General features: G+C 43.6%; 1 protein-coding gene across 2 annotated transcripts in view; it reads left to right on the top strand.

The window, feature by feature from the left end:
• Positions 1-12,318, top strand: part of LOC103127025 (neurotrophin receptor-interacting factor homolog) — a 32,272-nt gene extending 19,954 nt beyond the window's left edge. The window contains exons 6-8 of one of the 2 annotated variants that reach the window (XM_060172507.1): positions 9,911-10,014; positions 10,783-10,909; positions 11,298-12,318. In XM_060172507.1, coding sequence (XP_060028490.1) covers positions 9,911-10,014; positions 10,783-10,909; positions 11,298-12,214 — 1,148 coding nt within the window. In that variant the 3' untranslated portion in view covers positions 12,215-12,318. Of the gene's footprint in view, positions 1-9,907; positions 10,015-10,782; positions 10,910-11,297 lie in introns of both variants that reach the window. The other variant, XM_060172497.1, reaches the window with a different exon arrangement.
• Positions 12,319-15,852: the final 3,534 nt, after the last annotated feature.

The raw sequence follows: 15,852 nt of genomic DNA, 5'->3' as shown, positions 1-15,852 counted from the left end.
CGCCAGGACCAGTGTAAGGATCCTGGTTCGAACTCCTGGCTCCCCACCTGCAGGGGGGTCACTTCATGGGCAGTGAAGCAGGTCTACAGGTGTCTGTCTTTCTCGCCCCCCTCTGTCCTATACAATAGCAACAACAGCAATGACAACAATAACAAGGGCAACAAAGTGGGAAAAATGGCCGCCAGGAGCAGTTGATTTGTAGTGCAGGCACCGAGCCCCAGCAATAACCCTGGAGGCAAAAAAATAATAAATAAGTAAATAAAACTTTTTATTTATTTTTGTTGTATCTTTATCAGCTATAGACAGCCAGAAATTGAGAAGGAAGGGGGAGCTGGAGATAAAGGAGGAGAGAGACAGAGAGACACCTGTAGCGTTCCTTCACCACTCGCAAAGCTTTCCCCCTGCAGGTGGGGAGCAGGGGCTCAAACCCAGGTCCTTGCACATTGTAACAGGTGCACTCAACCAGTTGCACCACCACCCAGCCCCATAAAATCTTTTCTGACTGACTGGATTTGGGATAAAGTATCACTTTATTGAGGGGATGTTGATTTACAAGATTGTTGTTTCATGATAGTGCTTTTGAAGTTGGTCCCTTGATAGGTGTCAGTATGTCTCATCCTCTTCCCCCACCAAATCATTGTTTTTCTTTTCTCCCCACCCCTTTGTTCCTTTCTTTCCTCTCCTCCTTCTCCTTCGTTTTTTTTTTTTTTTTCTCCCCCAGAACATTGCTCAGCTCTGGCTTATGAGTGGTGCTGGAGATTAAGTCTGAGGCCTTTGGTATCTTAGACATGAACTTTTTTTTTAACCAGAGCCTTGCTCAGCTCTGGCTTATAGTGGTGTGGGGGATTGAACCTAGGACCTTGGAGCCACAGCCATGAGTGTCTTTCTGTATCACCATTATGCTATCAACCCCCACCCTGAATGTTTATTTCCAATACATTATCTTATCTTCCCAAATTATAATCCTACTTGAAGGATTAGGGATTTAGATTCCTAACTCCCTTAGTATTTCTCATCTCCCCTTTCTGAGACACTGGATCTGCTTCAGTGGGCCACAGTCTATTGAAGACTCACCCTGTATTACTTTGTTTTCCAGAGCCAACAGAGTTCTCAGCTAGAATTCATCCTCCTTCAGACTTACTTTGCTCAACTTTGCAAGAAATAACATTTCATTGTTTCTTATAACTTCATAGTATTCCCTTGTGTGTATGTATATACCACAACCTCATTAACCACTCATATGTTGTTGGACATGAGGGTTGTTTCCAACTTTTAGCTATTATGAATCACTCTGCAATAAATACAGGTCTGGGCTGGGAGACAGCATAATGGTTATGCAAAAGATTTTTGTGTTCTCTGAATGGGTGCTGATGAGGGGAATTGCCAGATCGTATGGTAGTTTTGTTATTGTGTGCCAGAGCACTGCTCAGCTCTGGCTAACGGTGGTGCAGGGGAATAAACCTGGGTCCTCAGAGTATCAGGCATGAGAGTCTTTTCACAACTACTATGCTATCCTTGGTAAATTACATTTTTAATTCTTTGAGGAATCACCAAAGTGTTTTCTGCAGGTAATGGACTAATTCACATCCCCACTCACAATGTATAAGGGCTCCTTTCTCTGCACGTCTTTATTAGCACTTTTTTTCTGTCAGTTTTGTCATTGGCCCTTATGGGTGTATATAGGGGTTTAGTATCACACTGTTGTCTTTTGCACTTCCCAGTTAATCAGTGATTTCTAGAATTATTCAAATTCCTATTGGCTGTCTGAATATCTTCCTTACATTAGAGTCTGTTTCAGTGACCCCAGAGGTGACTCAGTGTGGCTTGACTTGAAAGGATGTGGTGGTGAATTGAATCCCTGATATTGTATTTGCCAGAGTAATACTTTGGTTCTCTCTTCTATCTCTGTGTTAATGTATAGCTAAATCTTATTTTAAAAGACACTTGTGCCTGAAGTTCTGAGATCCCAGGTTCAATCTCCCACAACCCCCTTAGCCAGAGCTATGCAGTGCTCTGGCAAAAAATAAAATAAAAATAATGAAAATTAAAAGGTGGTTCAGGAGGCCATTCATTGGTGGTGTCACATATGTAGTGTCCTGAATACACTTCCAAACACCAAACCAGTCATTGTGTAGTGTTTTGCCTATATTTTCTTCTATGTATTTTATGGTTTACAGTCTAATATCTAAGACTAGTTTATTTTAATTTGATTTCTATGCATGGTGACACATGGTAGTCCTCTTTCAGTCTTTTATATGTAGTAATCCATGTTTCCTAGCACCGTTTTTTTTTTTTTTTAAACTACTAGGGTTTCATTGAACATTTGTGACATACACGATTCCACAGTTCACAGTGGACTCTTTCCAGTTACAGATTGGGGGGAGGGGGAGAGAAGACATCATACTACACTAGTACTCCACCCTTATGAAACTTCCCATAAGCTGGGTTCTTCACATGTGGTGGTCAGGAGCTTGACCCTGTGTCCTCAAACATGATGAAGTAATGTGTATACACTTACTGTAGATCTATCTCCCAGCTTCCCCAATACCATTTATGTTTAATGTTCTGGGTCCCTTTGTTGTAGATTAATTGTCATGTATTTGAGGACTTACCTCTGGACTTGAATTCTGTTCCATTGATCCCAGGGTCTGATTTTGTTTCTGTGCCAGTTTTGATCACCATTGTGCTATAATACAATTGTAAGTCATGGAGCACGATGCCTCCATTCTTGTTTCTTTCCTCAGAGTTGCTGTAGTGGTTTTGGGTCTTTTATGTTTCTAGATGAACTTATGTAATATTTGTTCAGTTCCTTTAAGAAAAGTTCATTAGAGTGTGCCGAAATAGCTCAGTTGGGAGAGCGTTAGACTAAAGAAAAGTTCATTACAATTTTGACTGAGATTGGATTGAATCTGTATATTGCTTTAGATAATGATGTTAATTCTTCCAATCCAGGGTATGGGATGCCATTCAGTTTCTTTGTGTCTTTCATAGTTCTCAACGTGTAAGTTTTTGCCTCTGTTAAATTTACTACTGTCTGTTTCCTTTTGATATCATTCTAAATGAAATTACTTTCTTGATTTATTCTTATGGTTTACTACTTACATAGAAGAATGTCTCCAGTTTGTCTGTTTGTTTTATTTTGCTCAACCACTGCTGGAGGCAAAAGGCAAAACAAAACAGACAGACAAACTGGATCAACCACTCCTGGTGGCCTTCTTTTTTTCCTTTTTCCTTTTCTCTTTTAGAGAAAGAGGAGAGAGAGAAACAGAGACTGACACAGGGTGAAATTGCAGGGAGGGAGAGAGTAATTCACCACTTGTGAAGCCTCCTCTCTTTAGGTGTGGGGGACGAGGGGCTTGTACCCAGGGCCTCATGCATCGATTTTTATATTTTAACTGTGTAGCCTGCCTAGCTGTTACTTAATATGTTGCCTAGTGATTACTAAGAGTTTTCTCTTGAATTGTTTTGGTTTTTTTATGTCTGGTATCATCATTCACTTTAAACCCCTGTTTTCGTTCTTTATGCCTAATCACTATGGCTAGAAATTCCAAAACCATGTTGAATTGTAATTGTGATTGTGGACACCTTTGCATTGTTCCTGATCAAAGAAAGAATTTTTTAAATCTTTGTATTGTCTTTACTTATTTATTTATTCGATAGAGACAGCCAAGTATTGAGAGAGAAGAAGGTGACAGAGAGGGAGAGAGACAGAGACACACTTGCAACACTGTTTCACCACTAGCAAAGCTTTTCCCCTGCAAGTGGGAATAGGGAGCTGGAACTCAGGCCCTTGCACATTATAACATGTGCTGTACACTCAACCAAGTGCACCACCACTCTGACCCCACTTGAAGTATTCCTCAACATCTTTAGCCTCAGATTTTTTTTTATTTTTACACTCCCTAGTCTCAGATTCTTTTTTTAAATTTTTAAAAATATTTATTTATTCCCTTTTGTAGCCCTTGTTTTATTATTGTAGTTATTATTATTGTTGTTGATGTCATTGTTGGATAAGACAGAAATGGAGAGAGGATGGAAGACAGAGAGGGAGAGAGAAAGATAGACACCTGCAGACCTGCTTCACCACTTGTGAAGTGACTCCCCTGCTGGTGGGGAGTCAGGGGCTCAAACCGGGATCCTTACTGGGCCCTTGTGCTTTGCGCCACCTGCACTTAACCTGCTGTGCTACCGCCCAACTCTCCAGCCTCAGATTCTTTACTTTAATCCTAAAAATATATTCAATTACTAACATTTACAAATTCCACATAAAGTTGTTAAAAAGTAAGTCAACGGGCAGGGGTAGATAGCATAATGGTTATGCAAAAAGACTTTCATGCCTGAGGCTCCACAAAGTCCCAGGTTCAACCCCCTGAATCACCATAGCCAGAGCTGAGCAGGGCTCTGGTGTTTCTCTCTGTGTCTTTCTCTATCTGCATCTCTCTCAAAATAAATAAAATACTTTAAAAAAAAAAAACACTTTTATGGGCCCAGCACACTTCCGCTGCCCAACTCTGCTATCTAAAAAAAAACACACTTTTTAAAAAAAGTAAGTTAATTATTTTCAATGTTACCTATAACATTTCCTTTTATTAAATTTCATAGCGACACTTTCAGGTACCTTAATGACCCCAATGTCGTTAAGGCTAGTAACATGGCATTACTATTGCCAGTTAAAAAAAAATTTTTTTCAGGGCCAGATGGTGGCACACCTGGTTAAGCCCTCACACTGCTGTAGTGCACAAGGAACCATGTTCAAGGCCCTTGACCCCACATGCAGGGGGAAAGTGTCTTGAGTGGTAAAGCAGGCCTTCAGGTGTCTATCTCTCTCCCTATCTCCACCTCCCCTATAGATTTCTCTGTTTCTATCTAATAAATACATAAGAATAAAGAAATGCGAAAAAATAAATCTAAGGGGCCGGGTAGTAGCACACTGGATTAAGTGCATATAGTATGAAGCACAAGGACTTGTGCAAGGATCCTAGTTCAAGCCCCAGCTCCCCATCTGCAGGGAGGGTCATTTCACAAGTATTGAAGTAGGTCTGCAGGTATCTTTCTCCTCCATTTTTATTTTTTCCAGTGTTATTTTTATTTGACAGACAGAATTCAAGAGGGAAGGGGGTGATAGAGAGGGAGGGAGACACCTGAAATACTGTTTCACCAATGATGAAGCTTTTCCCCTGCAAGTGGGGACTTGGAGCTTGAATCTTGGTCCTTACACATTATAACATGGGTACTCAACCAGGTGCATCGCCAGCTGGCCCCACTCTCCCCCTCTCTATCTTCCCTTACTCAATTTCTCACTCTTTTATCCTATTTTTTAAAAAATGGAAAAAATGGCCTCTGGGAGCTGTGGATTCATAGTACTGGCACCAAACCCCAGTGATAACCTTGGAGGCTTTTTTTTTTTTTTCTAAGCAGGGTTGACAGCATAGTGGTTGAGCAAGGACTCTCATGCCTCAGGCTCCGAGATTCAGTCCCCCACACCACCATAAGCCAGAACTGAAACATGCACTGGTTAAAAATAAGTAAAAAATAAAATTTCTGCTGAAAAACTATCAGGTAAAAAGATTCAATGACTGGTGGAGGTAGATAACATAATGGTTATGCAAAGAGACTCTTATGCCTGAGGTTCCAAAGTCCCAGGTTCAGTCCCCCCAACTACCATAAACCAGAGTCAAGCAGTGCTCTGGTTAAAAAAAAAAAAAAAAAGATAAAAAAAAAATAGATGCAATGACAGACTCAGAGAGGAAAATCTTTCAGTTTCTCACCTTTAAGTATAATGTTAGCAGTGGCTTATTGTATACAACCTTTACTAAATTGAGGAATGTTCTTTCAATCCCCAACTCTTTGTTTAAGATTAAGAAGAATCAGAGCATCACTGGCATATTCAGTGCTGGGGACTAAACTCAGGACCTCATGCTTCAGAGTACAGTGCTTTCTTTATCCTCTGCACCAACTCACAGGCCGCTGTAGACTTTTAATCATAAAGGGGTATTGAGTATTATCAACGGATTTCTTGGCATCTGTGGATATAATTATTATATGATTTTTGAAACTTCTATTACTTTTTTTTTTAAACCAGAGCACTGCTCAGATGTAGCTTATGGCTATGGTGGTTGGGGGTTGACCTGGGTTATTGGAGCCTAAGGCATGAGAGTATCTTTACAGAATTGTTATGCTATCTACCCCTGCCCTCTGTTATATATAATGAGTTCTATTAATTGGCCTATATACGTTAGACCTTGCTAGCATCACAAGGTTAATCTGACTTGATTATGCTACATACTTTTTTTTGTTTGTTTTGCTTTTTTGCCACCAGAATTATCAATTTGGCTTGGTGCTGACACTATGAGCCCACCCCACTTAGCAGCCATTTTTTTCCTTTTTTTTTCCTATTTGATAAGACTGAGAAACTGAGAAGTTAGGAAGAAAGATAGAGGAGGCCAGGCAGTGGCACACCTAGATGAGCACACACACGACAGTCTTCAAGGACCCAGGCTCAAGCCCTTGGTCCCCACCTGCAAAGGGGAAAGCTTCACATGTGGTGAACTAGGGCTGCAGTTGTGTCTATCTCCCCACCCCCTCTCAATTTCTTGTCTCCATCTAATAATAAGTAAAAGAAAGAAAAACAAAGACACCTGCATGTCCCGTCCCGCGGGACCTTCAACGTGGGTTAACCTGGGAGAGGGAGTGAGGACAAGGAGAGAAGGGGACAAGACACGCGAGAGAAATGAGACAAGTCAAGATTCTGATCAAGTCTGTTTATTAGCACCAAAGGTGCTGCTTTTAAGACCAGGGCAAGGGGGGAGTTAGCAGTCGGGGACTGTTGATGGAAGTGGTGTGTTGCCATGGTGATCAGCCCTTACCTGGAAGGTCCTGGGTGATTCATGGGGAAGTGGAGTTGGGAGACAGGAACCTATCTTTTGAGCAAGGCCAGCTGTGAACAAAGACTCTAAGGAGTAGAAAAGCAGGAACTTTATCTTTTAAGCAAGGCCTTCTGTGAACAAAGACTCAATAGCAACCTTGAGGGCACATGTGACTCCCCACACCTGCAGACCTGTGTCATCACTTGTGAGGCTTACTCCCTGTAGAAGAGAATGGCACATTATGGAGTACCACTACCTGGCATTCTGGTGCATAGTCTAGTTTATTTCTTTATATTTTATTTTATTTTGCCCCCAGGGCTTAGCTTGGACTGTGTTTCCATTATTCACCCACTCCCAGTGGAATATTTCTGTTTTCCAGATAGAAGATAAGAAACAGGGAGAGACAGAGAAAGGACAAACACCATAACATCTTTCCATTGCTCATAAAACTTCCCATTCAAAGAGTCAAGTGGTGGCACACCTGTTAGAGCACACCTTACAATGTGTAAGAACCTGGCTTGTAGCCCTGGTCCCTAGCCGCAGAGAGAAGACTTTGTGAGTGACGAAGCAGAGCTGTAGGTGACTCTGTGTCTCTTTCCTTATGTTCCCCCTATGCTCTCGATTTCTCTTTGCCTCTATCCAATAAAAAAAGATAATTTTTTAATTGAAAATAAAGGGGCTGAGTGGTAGCTTACCAGGTTAAGTGCACATAGTACAAAGCACAAGGACTCATAAAAGGATCCCTGTTTGAGCCCCTGGTTCCCCACATGCAAGGGGGTAACTCACAAGAAGAGAAGCAGGTCTGCTGGTGTCTCTCTCCTCCCTTCTCTATCTTCTCCTCTCTCAATTTTTCTCTGTCCTAGGCTAAAAAAAATGGCCTCCAGGAGCAGTGGATTCATAGTGCTGAAACCAAGTCCCAGTAATAACACTGAAGGCAAAAAGAAAAAGAAAGAAAGCTGTAAGAAGGAAGGAAAGGAGAGAGAGAGAGAGAGAGAGAGAAAGAAAAATAAAAAATAAAATAAAAACTTCCCATTTGAAGGGCTCTCATGTGGTTTGGCTGGGGTTTCAAACCTGGGTCCTCACACACAGTAAGATTTTGGTCAGGATTTTAGTGTCTGTTCACCAAGCATATAGACCAATATTTTTCTTTTTTTGTGCAGTGTCTCTTCTGCTTTAGGTATCAGGATTCTCCTCTTCTTCTAGCGTTTTCCCTTCTTCCGTAGCCAGTCAACAGCATCAGGTTGAGCCTGATGTAAAGTTTCGAGACCTCCTTTGAATCTGGAGAGGTGGCAGTCGTTGACTATGTGGGTCATAGTCTGTCTGGAGCCGCAGGGGCAGTTCGGGTCGTCTCTGGCTCCCCAGCGATGGAACATAGCGGCGCACCGGCCATGGCCTGTTCGATAGCGATTGAGGAGGGCCCAATCATAACGTGCTAGGTCAAAGCTGGGTGGACGCTCGCAGGGGTCTGTGATGAGGTGTTTGTTCTTTACCTCAGCTGACTGCCAGCTCTGTTTCCAAGAGTCTGGAACAGAGAAGGTCAGTGTAGGCGTAGGGGACCAGATTGGGTGACAAGACGTCAAGCGTTGGACAGGGTGGGCGAAGATATCCACGTATATTGGCAGGTCTGGTCGAGCATAGACGTGGGAAATGAACTTAGATGATGCCGCATCCCGACGAATATCTGGCGGGGCGATGTTGCTAAGAACTGGCAGCCATGGAACCGGGGTGGAACGGATGGTTCCAGAAATTAACCTCATGGAGGAATATAATTTGGAATCGACCAAGTGGACATGGGGGCTACGGAACCATCCTGGGGCACAGTATTCTGCAGTGGAATAGCATAATGCCAGAGATGATGATCGTAGTGTGGAAGCGCTTGTGCCCCATGAGGAGCTGGCCAGTCTTGCAATGATGTTATTCCTTGCGCCCACCTTTGCTGCAGTTTTTATGAGATGTTCATGAAATGACAGAGTGCGATCGAGAGTAACGCCAAGATAGACTGGCTGGGCTTCGTGCCAGATTCTCGTATCGCCAAGCTGCACATTAAGCTCACGCGAGGCCGAGGCATGGTGTAGATGGAAAACAGATGATACCGTTTTTGCAGTGCTAGGGATTAGTCGCCATTTTTTACAGTAATCAGATTTATAGCAACATGCCTTTGATTTTTTAGAGGAATTTGAAAAGTTTAAGGAGTAGGTAGATACTCCTTGAAGGATAAGTAAAACTTGTTAGAAAAACCATCTGGTCTAGGGTTTTCTTTTGTTTATTTAGTGACATATACAGAGATAAAGATACAGATATACACATGAATGCATTTGCACGCACGTGTGCTCACACATACACCAGAGCCTTCCTAGGCTCTGGCTTTTGGTCGTACTAGGGATTAAACTTTGAACATCAGAACCTCAGGTATGGAAAAGATATTTGCAGAGCTATTATGTTATGTTGTCTTCTCCAGCCCTCTTATTTAGGAGGAGATCTTCATTACTCTTTTACTAAGATTATAATTGAACTACTCATATTTTCTAATTTCCAATGACTAAACTTGGGAGATTGTATGAATTCAAGAATGTAATTTTTAAATTCTGTAGCTTATTTACAAATGATAGTACAATTATAACTTCCCAATTATTGTTGGATTTACTGTATTACTACTGATTAGCTTGGGAGGGACGACTATTCCAATAATTTTTCTTTTACATATATTTTTCTTAATTTTACTAGAGACTTAAAAGGAGAGAGACACCACAGCACGGCTCAGCTTTGGCTTCTGGTAGTGCTAGAGATGGAAACTAGGTCTTCAGAGCCTCAGGAATGAAAGTTTTTGCATACCCATTATGGTATCTCCACAAGAATTCTCAGTATCTTAAGAGTCTCCAGCTCAGTGGAAGTGTCATTGATGCTTTGTGTGTATAAGACAGTCAGTTGTCCAGGTGTGGGGTGTCTGGCATTAATTATGGACAGGGAGTGGAGCTGCAGAGAATGGAGGTGGGGTGGTCTGCCCCATACCCAGCTGACCACATACTGATGACTCCTCCCAGCAGTGCTGCCTTCTGATTCCCCCTGCTCTCTGGAGGTCACAGTGCAACAGCAGGAGAAGGAGGCAGAAAAGGATACGGCCACCTGTGCAGAGAAGGCTCACCCTGAGGTGAGTGAGAATGCCTCTCTTCCTTCTCGGGTCACAGCTTCCCCTGAGAGGGCTTGTGCCCTCCAGCACCTTGGCACATAAGAGACCAAGAAGGACAGGGAGCAGGAGTCAAGAAAGCTCAGGACGGAGGAGGGGCTGAGCCTTCACACCCACTTGGAAGGGAGGGCAGCAGGCAGAGGTGTGAGGACATTTCTGAGTGGTTAGAGCAGAGGCGTCCAACTCTTCGGAAATGTCTACAGGCTTTGACGAGTGTGTCAGAGCTGGGGTTGGCCTTGGCGAGTGTCACCCAGAGCTGGGGCTTGGAGGACACAGGACTGACCTGCCTGCCTGCTCTGAGGTGCAGGAAATGCCACAAGGCCCACTGTGTATGTGGCATTGACCAGGACAGCTTCTGCTGCTGATGGCTGACAGCTGGCTTGTGCATAGGAGTCCAGTTACTGGCTCTCAAGTCCTGACAGTTGCCTGGACCTGGCCTCACAGTGAGGTGATGGAGGGAGTCTCTCCAGCCTGTGTGGAGACATGTGACCATTCCTTACAAAGCAGGCTTTCCCTCTTCTGTGCAGAATGCCTTCCAGACACAGGCACAGGAAGCACACTGCCTTCCCTCTGGAGACCCACTTCCCTGACTGGTTGGTGGGAGGAAATGTACTGGAGAGAAGTAGGGGTATCCCAATAGCTGACTGAAGAAAGGTGACTTTCGTCCCTCCCTACCTTGGACTCCTGGGCCCCTGCTGAGTAGATACAGACACCAATTGTGTGATGTTGCAGGAGTCAGTGACATTCCAGGATGTTTCCGTCGACTTCAGCAGGGAGGAGTGGGGGCTGCTGGATCCAACGCAAAGAACTAAGTATCATGATGTGATGCTGGAGACCCTCGGGAACCTAGTCTCTGTGGGTGAGTCTGGCTCTGGGCAGGACACACACACACACTAACTTGCTATCTGGGAGAATATAGCTTGGCCTTGACAAGTCCTTTCCTCTGGGACCCTGTAGGGTGGGCATTTTGTGAGTCTGTCAGGTCCAGGGAGGGACTGATGTGATGCTCACCGTGATGCTGTGTGACAGGAAAACTCTAGCCCTGGCCCCATTTATTGGTCGCCAAGGCCAGAGCTCCCTTGTTTGCTGCTTCACCACTTTTGAATTTTTTCTCCTCAGGTGGCATGACTGTAATGGGGGAAAGACAATCCCCACCCTGCCCGACTTTCTCAGTCCTTAATTATGCCATGATAGCACTCTGTTTGAATACTCTCTCTGTGGTGTCCTCACATTTTGGCTTCTTTCAGGTTGGGAGACTACACTGGAAAGCAAACAGTTAACTCCAGAGTCAAGCACTTCCAAGGAAGTACCTGGCCTGGGCACAGAAGTCTTAAGGGAGGAGTCCTCCAACTCAGGAAATGGCCCACAGGCTGGGGCCCCAGAAGTCTCAGACACGGCACTGAAAGAGGTAGAGCTTACTCAGGAACAATCCCCCCCTCGACCACAGCAACGTGAACGCCCCAGATCCCAGGCAAACTCTGCCTCTGAGAGAAGCCATGTTTCACGCCAGAAAGCACTTCATAGGAAAAACTCACGTAAGCGTGTCTCACCTGTCAAAATTGTGACACAGAGTCAATATGCCAAAATTAACCAGAATAGCAAAACTGGGCGGAAAGGTCGGGAAAGCAGTGGCTCAGGGGAAACCCGCCTGCAGCACTCTCAGCAGGTGACCTTCATAAAGATTCACAAAGGGAGCCAGGTTTGTCGCTGCAGTGTATGTGGTAAAATCTTCCAGAATCCAAGGTATTTTTCTGTTCATAAGAAAATCCACACAGGAGAGAAGCCCCATGTGTGTCGGGGTTGTGGGAAAGCGTTTGTCCAAAGCTCTTCCCTCACACAACATCTGAGAATTCACACTGGTGAGCGGCCTTTTGAATGTAAGGAATGTGGAAAGACCTTTAATGACCATTCAGCCATCTCTCAGCACCTGAGGACTCACACGGGGGCCAAGCCCTACTCATGTCAGCAATGTGGAAAAGCCTTCCGCCAGAGCTCCCATCTCACCAGACATCAGAGAACTCACACTGGAGAGCGCCCCTACAAGTGTGACACATGTGGAAAGGCCTTCACCCAGAGTTCACACCTGATCGGGCACCAGAAAACACACAACAAGGGCAAATATAAGAGTAAATACTGCCTACCTCATAGCACTCAAGCAAGATAAAAAGATTATCATCTTACCTAGCAATTTCATATTAATGACCTAAGTGGTGTTTAACTTGTGTTAAACTTGTTTTTTTCATTATAAATATTAAAAGCTAAAAATGATTGTTACTGTGGTGTATGTTTTTTGAACATCCCAGAATTAGGTACTGCAGGGTACAGCTCTGTGTGGTCCGCAGAAGGGGAGGTAAATGAGACACATGGACAAGGAACCTTGGAACCATTCAGGGAATGGAGCCCTGAACATATTTATTGGGGCATTTTTAATTTTTTAAAGATTTATTTACTAATGAGAAAGATAGGAGGAGAGACAGAAAGAACCAGACATCACTCTGGTACATGTGCTGCCGGGGATCGAACTCAGGACCTCCTGCTGAGAGTCTAATGCTTTATCCACTGCACCACCTCCCGTACCACACTTGGGGCATTTTTATATAGCAGTTTAGGCCCACTTCCCATCCATCACTCACTTATGTAATTATTTCTTTTCAGTTTGCATCAGTCTCTTCCTCTAAACTAGTCTGGTGGTCTTACAACACATAGTACATAGTAGTACTCTGAGGTTTTCCGCAGAATTCTGTCTTGAGTGGTTTTCCACTGTTTGTCTCCCGAGGTCAGCATGACCTAGTTTCCTAGATAATTAAACTCATTTTGGGGAGATGGTATTATGGTTATATAAAAGATTATATTATGGAAGTCAGGCGGTAGTGTGTAGTGGGTTAAGCACACGTGGTGCTAAGCACAAGGACCGGCAGAAGAATCCTGGTTCGAGGACCCAGCTCCCCACCTACAGGGTGGTCCCTTCACAGGTGGTGAAGCAGGTGTCTTTCTCTCCCCATCTTCACCTCCTCTTTCCATTTTTCTCTGTCCTCTCCGACAACAATAATAACTACAACAATAAAACAACAAGGGCAACAAAAGGGAATAAATAATTTTTTTTTTTAAAAAAGACTATCTTCTATTCCTACATCCTACACTTAGGCTTCATATTGCAGTCAAATTTATTCTGAAGCATGTGGAAATCTAGGAATGATTCAGAGATGTTTTCCAGGAGTGCTGCCTGATTGCTGGACTCTGGCCAATGGAGACTCTCGAGTCCACTGAAAAAACCATGCCAAACTCTCTTCTTATTACTGAACTTTCCCATCTTATCTGCGTCATAAAGAGCAGCCTTGTCTCTCATATGTTTCACTTTATATTTCATTCTTTGTTTTCCAGCAGAAAATGTTTCTGCCTAGGTTTCTCTTCAATGCTTCTACAGCATGAAGTATGCCAGTTATTCTCTAGTTCTCTCCCATTAATAAATTATTATAGGGAGTCGGGAGGTAGCGCAGCGGGTTAAACGCAGGTGGTGCTAAGCTCAAGGACCGGCATAAGAATCCTGGTTCAAGCCCCTGCCTCCCCACCTGCAACACCTGGGGAGTTGCTTCACAAGCAGTGAAGCAGGTCTGTAGTTGTCTGTCTTTCTCCCTCTGTCATTCCTTCCTCTCTCCATTTCTCTCCTATCCAACAACAACAACATCAATAATAAATACAACAATAAAACAACAAGGGCAACAAAAGGAAATAATTAAAGAAAAAAATTATTATAGGGTGTGAGAGATAGCATAATGGTAATGCATCAGTTTCATGCCTGAGGTTCCAATATCCTAGGTTCAGTCCCTACACCACCATAAACCAGACTTAAGATAAACCAACCTCTGGTTATTAAAAAAAAAAAAAGTAGGTGAGATAGCATTGTTACGCAAAAATACTCTCATGGTTCCAAGGTGCAAAGTTCACTCTCCTGCACCACTATCAGTGAGAACTCTGCAGAGCTCTGGTAAAAAAAAATAATAAAATATCATAACATTTTTATTTATAGATTTGCTTACTCTGGACTTTTTTTTTTTTTGCTGCCAAGGTTATTGCTAGGGTTCATTGCCTACAAATCCACCTGTCCTCGAGGATACCTTTTCCTTTTTGTTGCCCTTGTTATTTATAGTTATAATTGTTGTTATTGCTGTCATTGTTGGGTAAAACAGAAGTCCAGAGAGGAAGGGAAGACTGGGAAAGACAGACACCTGCAAACCTGCTTCACCACTTTGCCATTTGTGAGACCCAAGTTTGATTCTGGCCGAGACCACAGTGAAGGAAGCTTTGATACTGTGATATCTCTTTATCTCTGCCTCCAGTCTCTAAATAAAATTGAAAGGAGTTGAAAGTACCTCAGTTGGAGTTCTCATCAGAGAAGTCATACAGCATAAAAATTATATGAATGAAGAAAATTTTCTGAAGGGGCCAGGCAAGGATGTACCTGGTTAAGCACAAGGATCTGAGTTCAAGCCCCTGACTCCTCACCTTCAGGGGAGATGCTTCACAAGAAGTGAAGTAGGTCTGCAGATGTTTCTCTCCCTATCTCCCCCCCCTCAATTTGTCTGTTCTATGCAATAAAATAGAAAAAAAAAATGGTGACCAGGAGCAGTGGATTCATAGTGCGAGTACTGAGTCCCAGCAATAACACTGGAGGCAACAAATAATATTTGTTAGACTTTTTATTAAGCATCAGAAAATTCAGTTTGGCATATTTAGAAATAATATACCCAGGGGTCAAGTGGTAGTGCAGTGGGTTAAGCACACATGGTGCCAAGGATCCCAGTTTGAGGAGCCCCCGGCTCCCCACCTGCAGGGGGGTGCCTTCACAAGCAGTGAAGCAGGTCTGCAGGTGTCTTTCTTTCCCCTTCTCTGTCTTACCTTCCTCTCTCCATTTCTCTCTGTCCTATCCAACAACAGTGATATCAATAACAACAACAATAAAAAGGGCAACAAAAGGGGAGAAAAAAAGCAAAATTTTTTTTAAATGGAAAAAAATACCCATCTAAAGGTGAATACGTAAACTTCTATCACTGATAACAGAATAGGGAAACAGCTTGTGCATTAAAGTGTCTTTCCAAGTCAAGGTCTTGGTTTCAGGGTCCAGAACCACCAAAAAATAACATGGTGGATGTGAGGAACTCTATGGTGGTAGAGCAGTGCTCTCCTGTGTCTCCCTCTTCCTTTATAAAGGATGGAAAAATTGACCCAAGGTGACCCACACAGTGCCACCACATGCAAATGAGGCCTTAAGTCCATTTCCTGGCACTATGAAAACTAAATAAGGGCAGGGGAGATAGCATAATGGTTATGCAAAGAGACTCCCATGCCTGAGGCTCTGACATTTCAGGTTCAGTCCCCTGCACCACCATAAGCCAGAGTTGACCAGTGCTCTGGCTATAAAAGAAAAAGAAAAGAAAATGGGGAGTCAGGCAATGTTGTTAAAATTCGGAGGCTCCAGCTGGCCGGGCTAGCTTCATGGGCGGGTAACAGAGACGACCAGAGACATACGGCTGGGCCGGGAAGCTGTATTTTTTTATTCAGGAACAACGATTTATAAACTAAGACAAACTAATCACCAAACTCTCCTGCCTCCTTCCCCCCCAGTGGCGCCAAGCACTCTCGAACTCTGGAACCCTCTCGGGGTTCCTTGGGGCGGGGCCAAGTGGGCCCACGAAACTAGCAGGACTGAACCAATTTTCTTGGCAGGGGGAGAGCTAGAACAACCCAATGTAAAGCATACAACAATTCCCCCTTTTCTTTTTAACTAAATGACTACAGTATCAG

The sequence above is a fragment of the Erinaceus europaeus genome, chromosome 2 (genome assembly GCF_950295315.1).
Source record: "Erinaceus europaeus chromosome 2, mEriEur2.1, whole genome shotgun sequence".
Lineage (NCBI taxonomy): Eukaryota > Metazoa > Chordata > Mammalia > Eulipotyphla > Erinaceidae > Erinaceus > Erinaceus europaeus.
The sequence above is the reverse complement of the archived record's forward strand: the minus strand, read 5'-3'. Positions and strand labels throughout refer to the sequence as shown.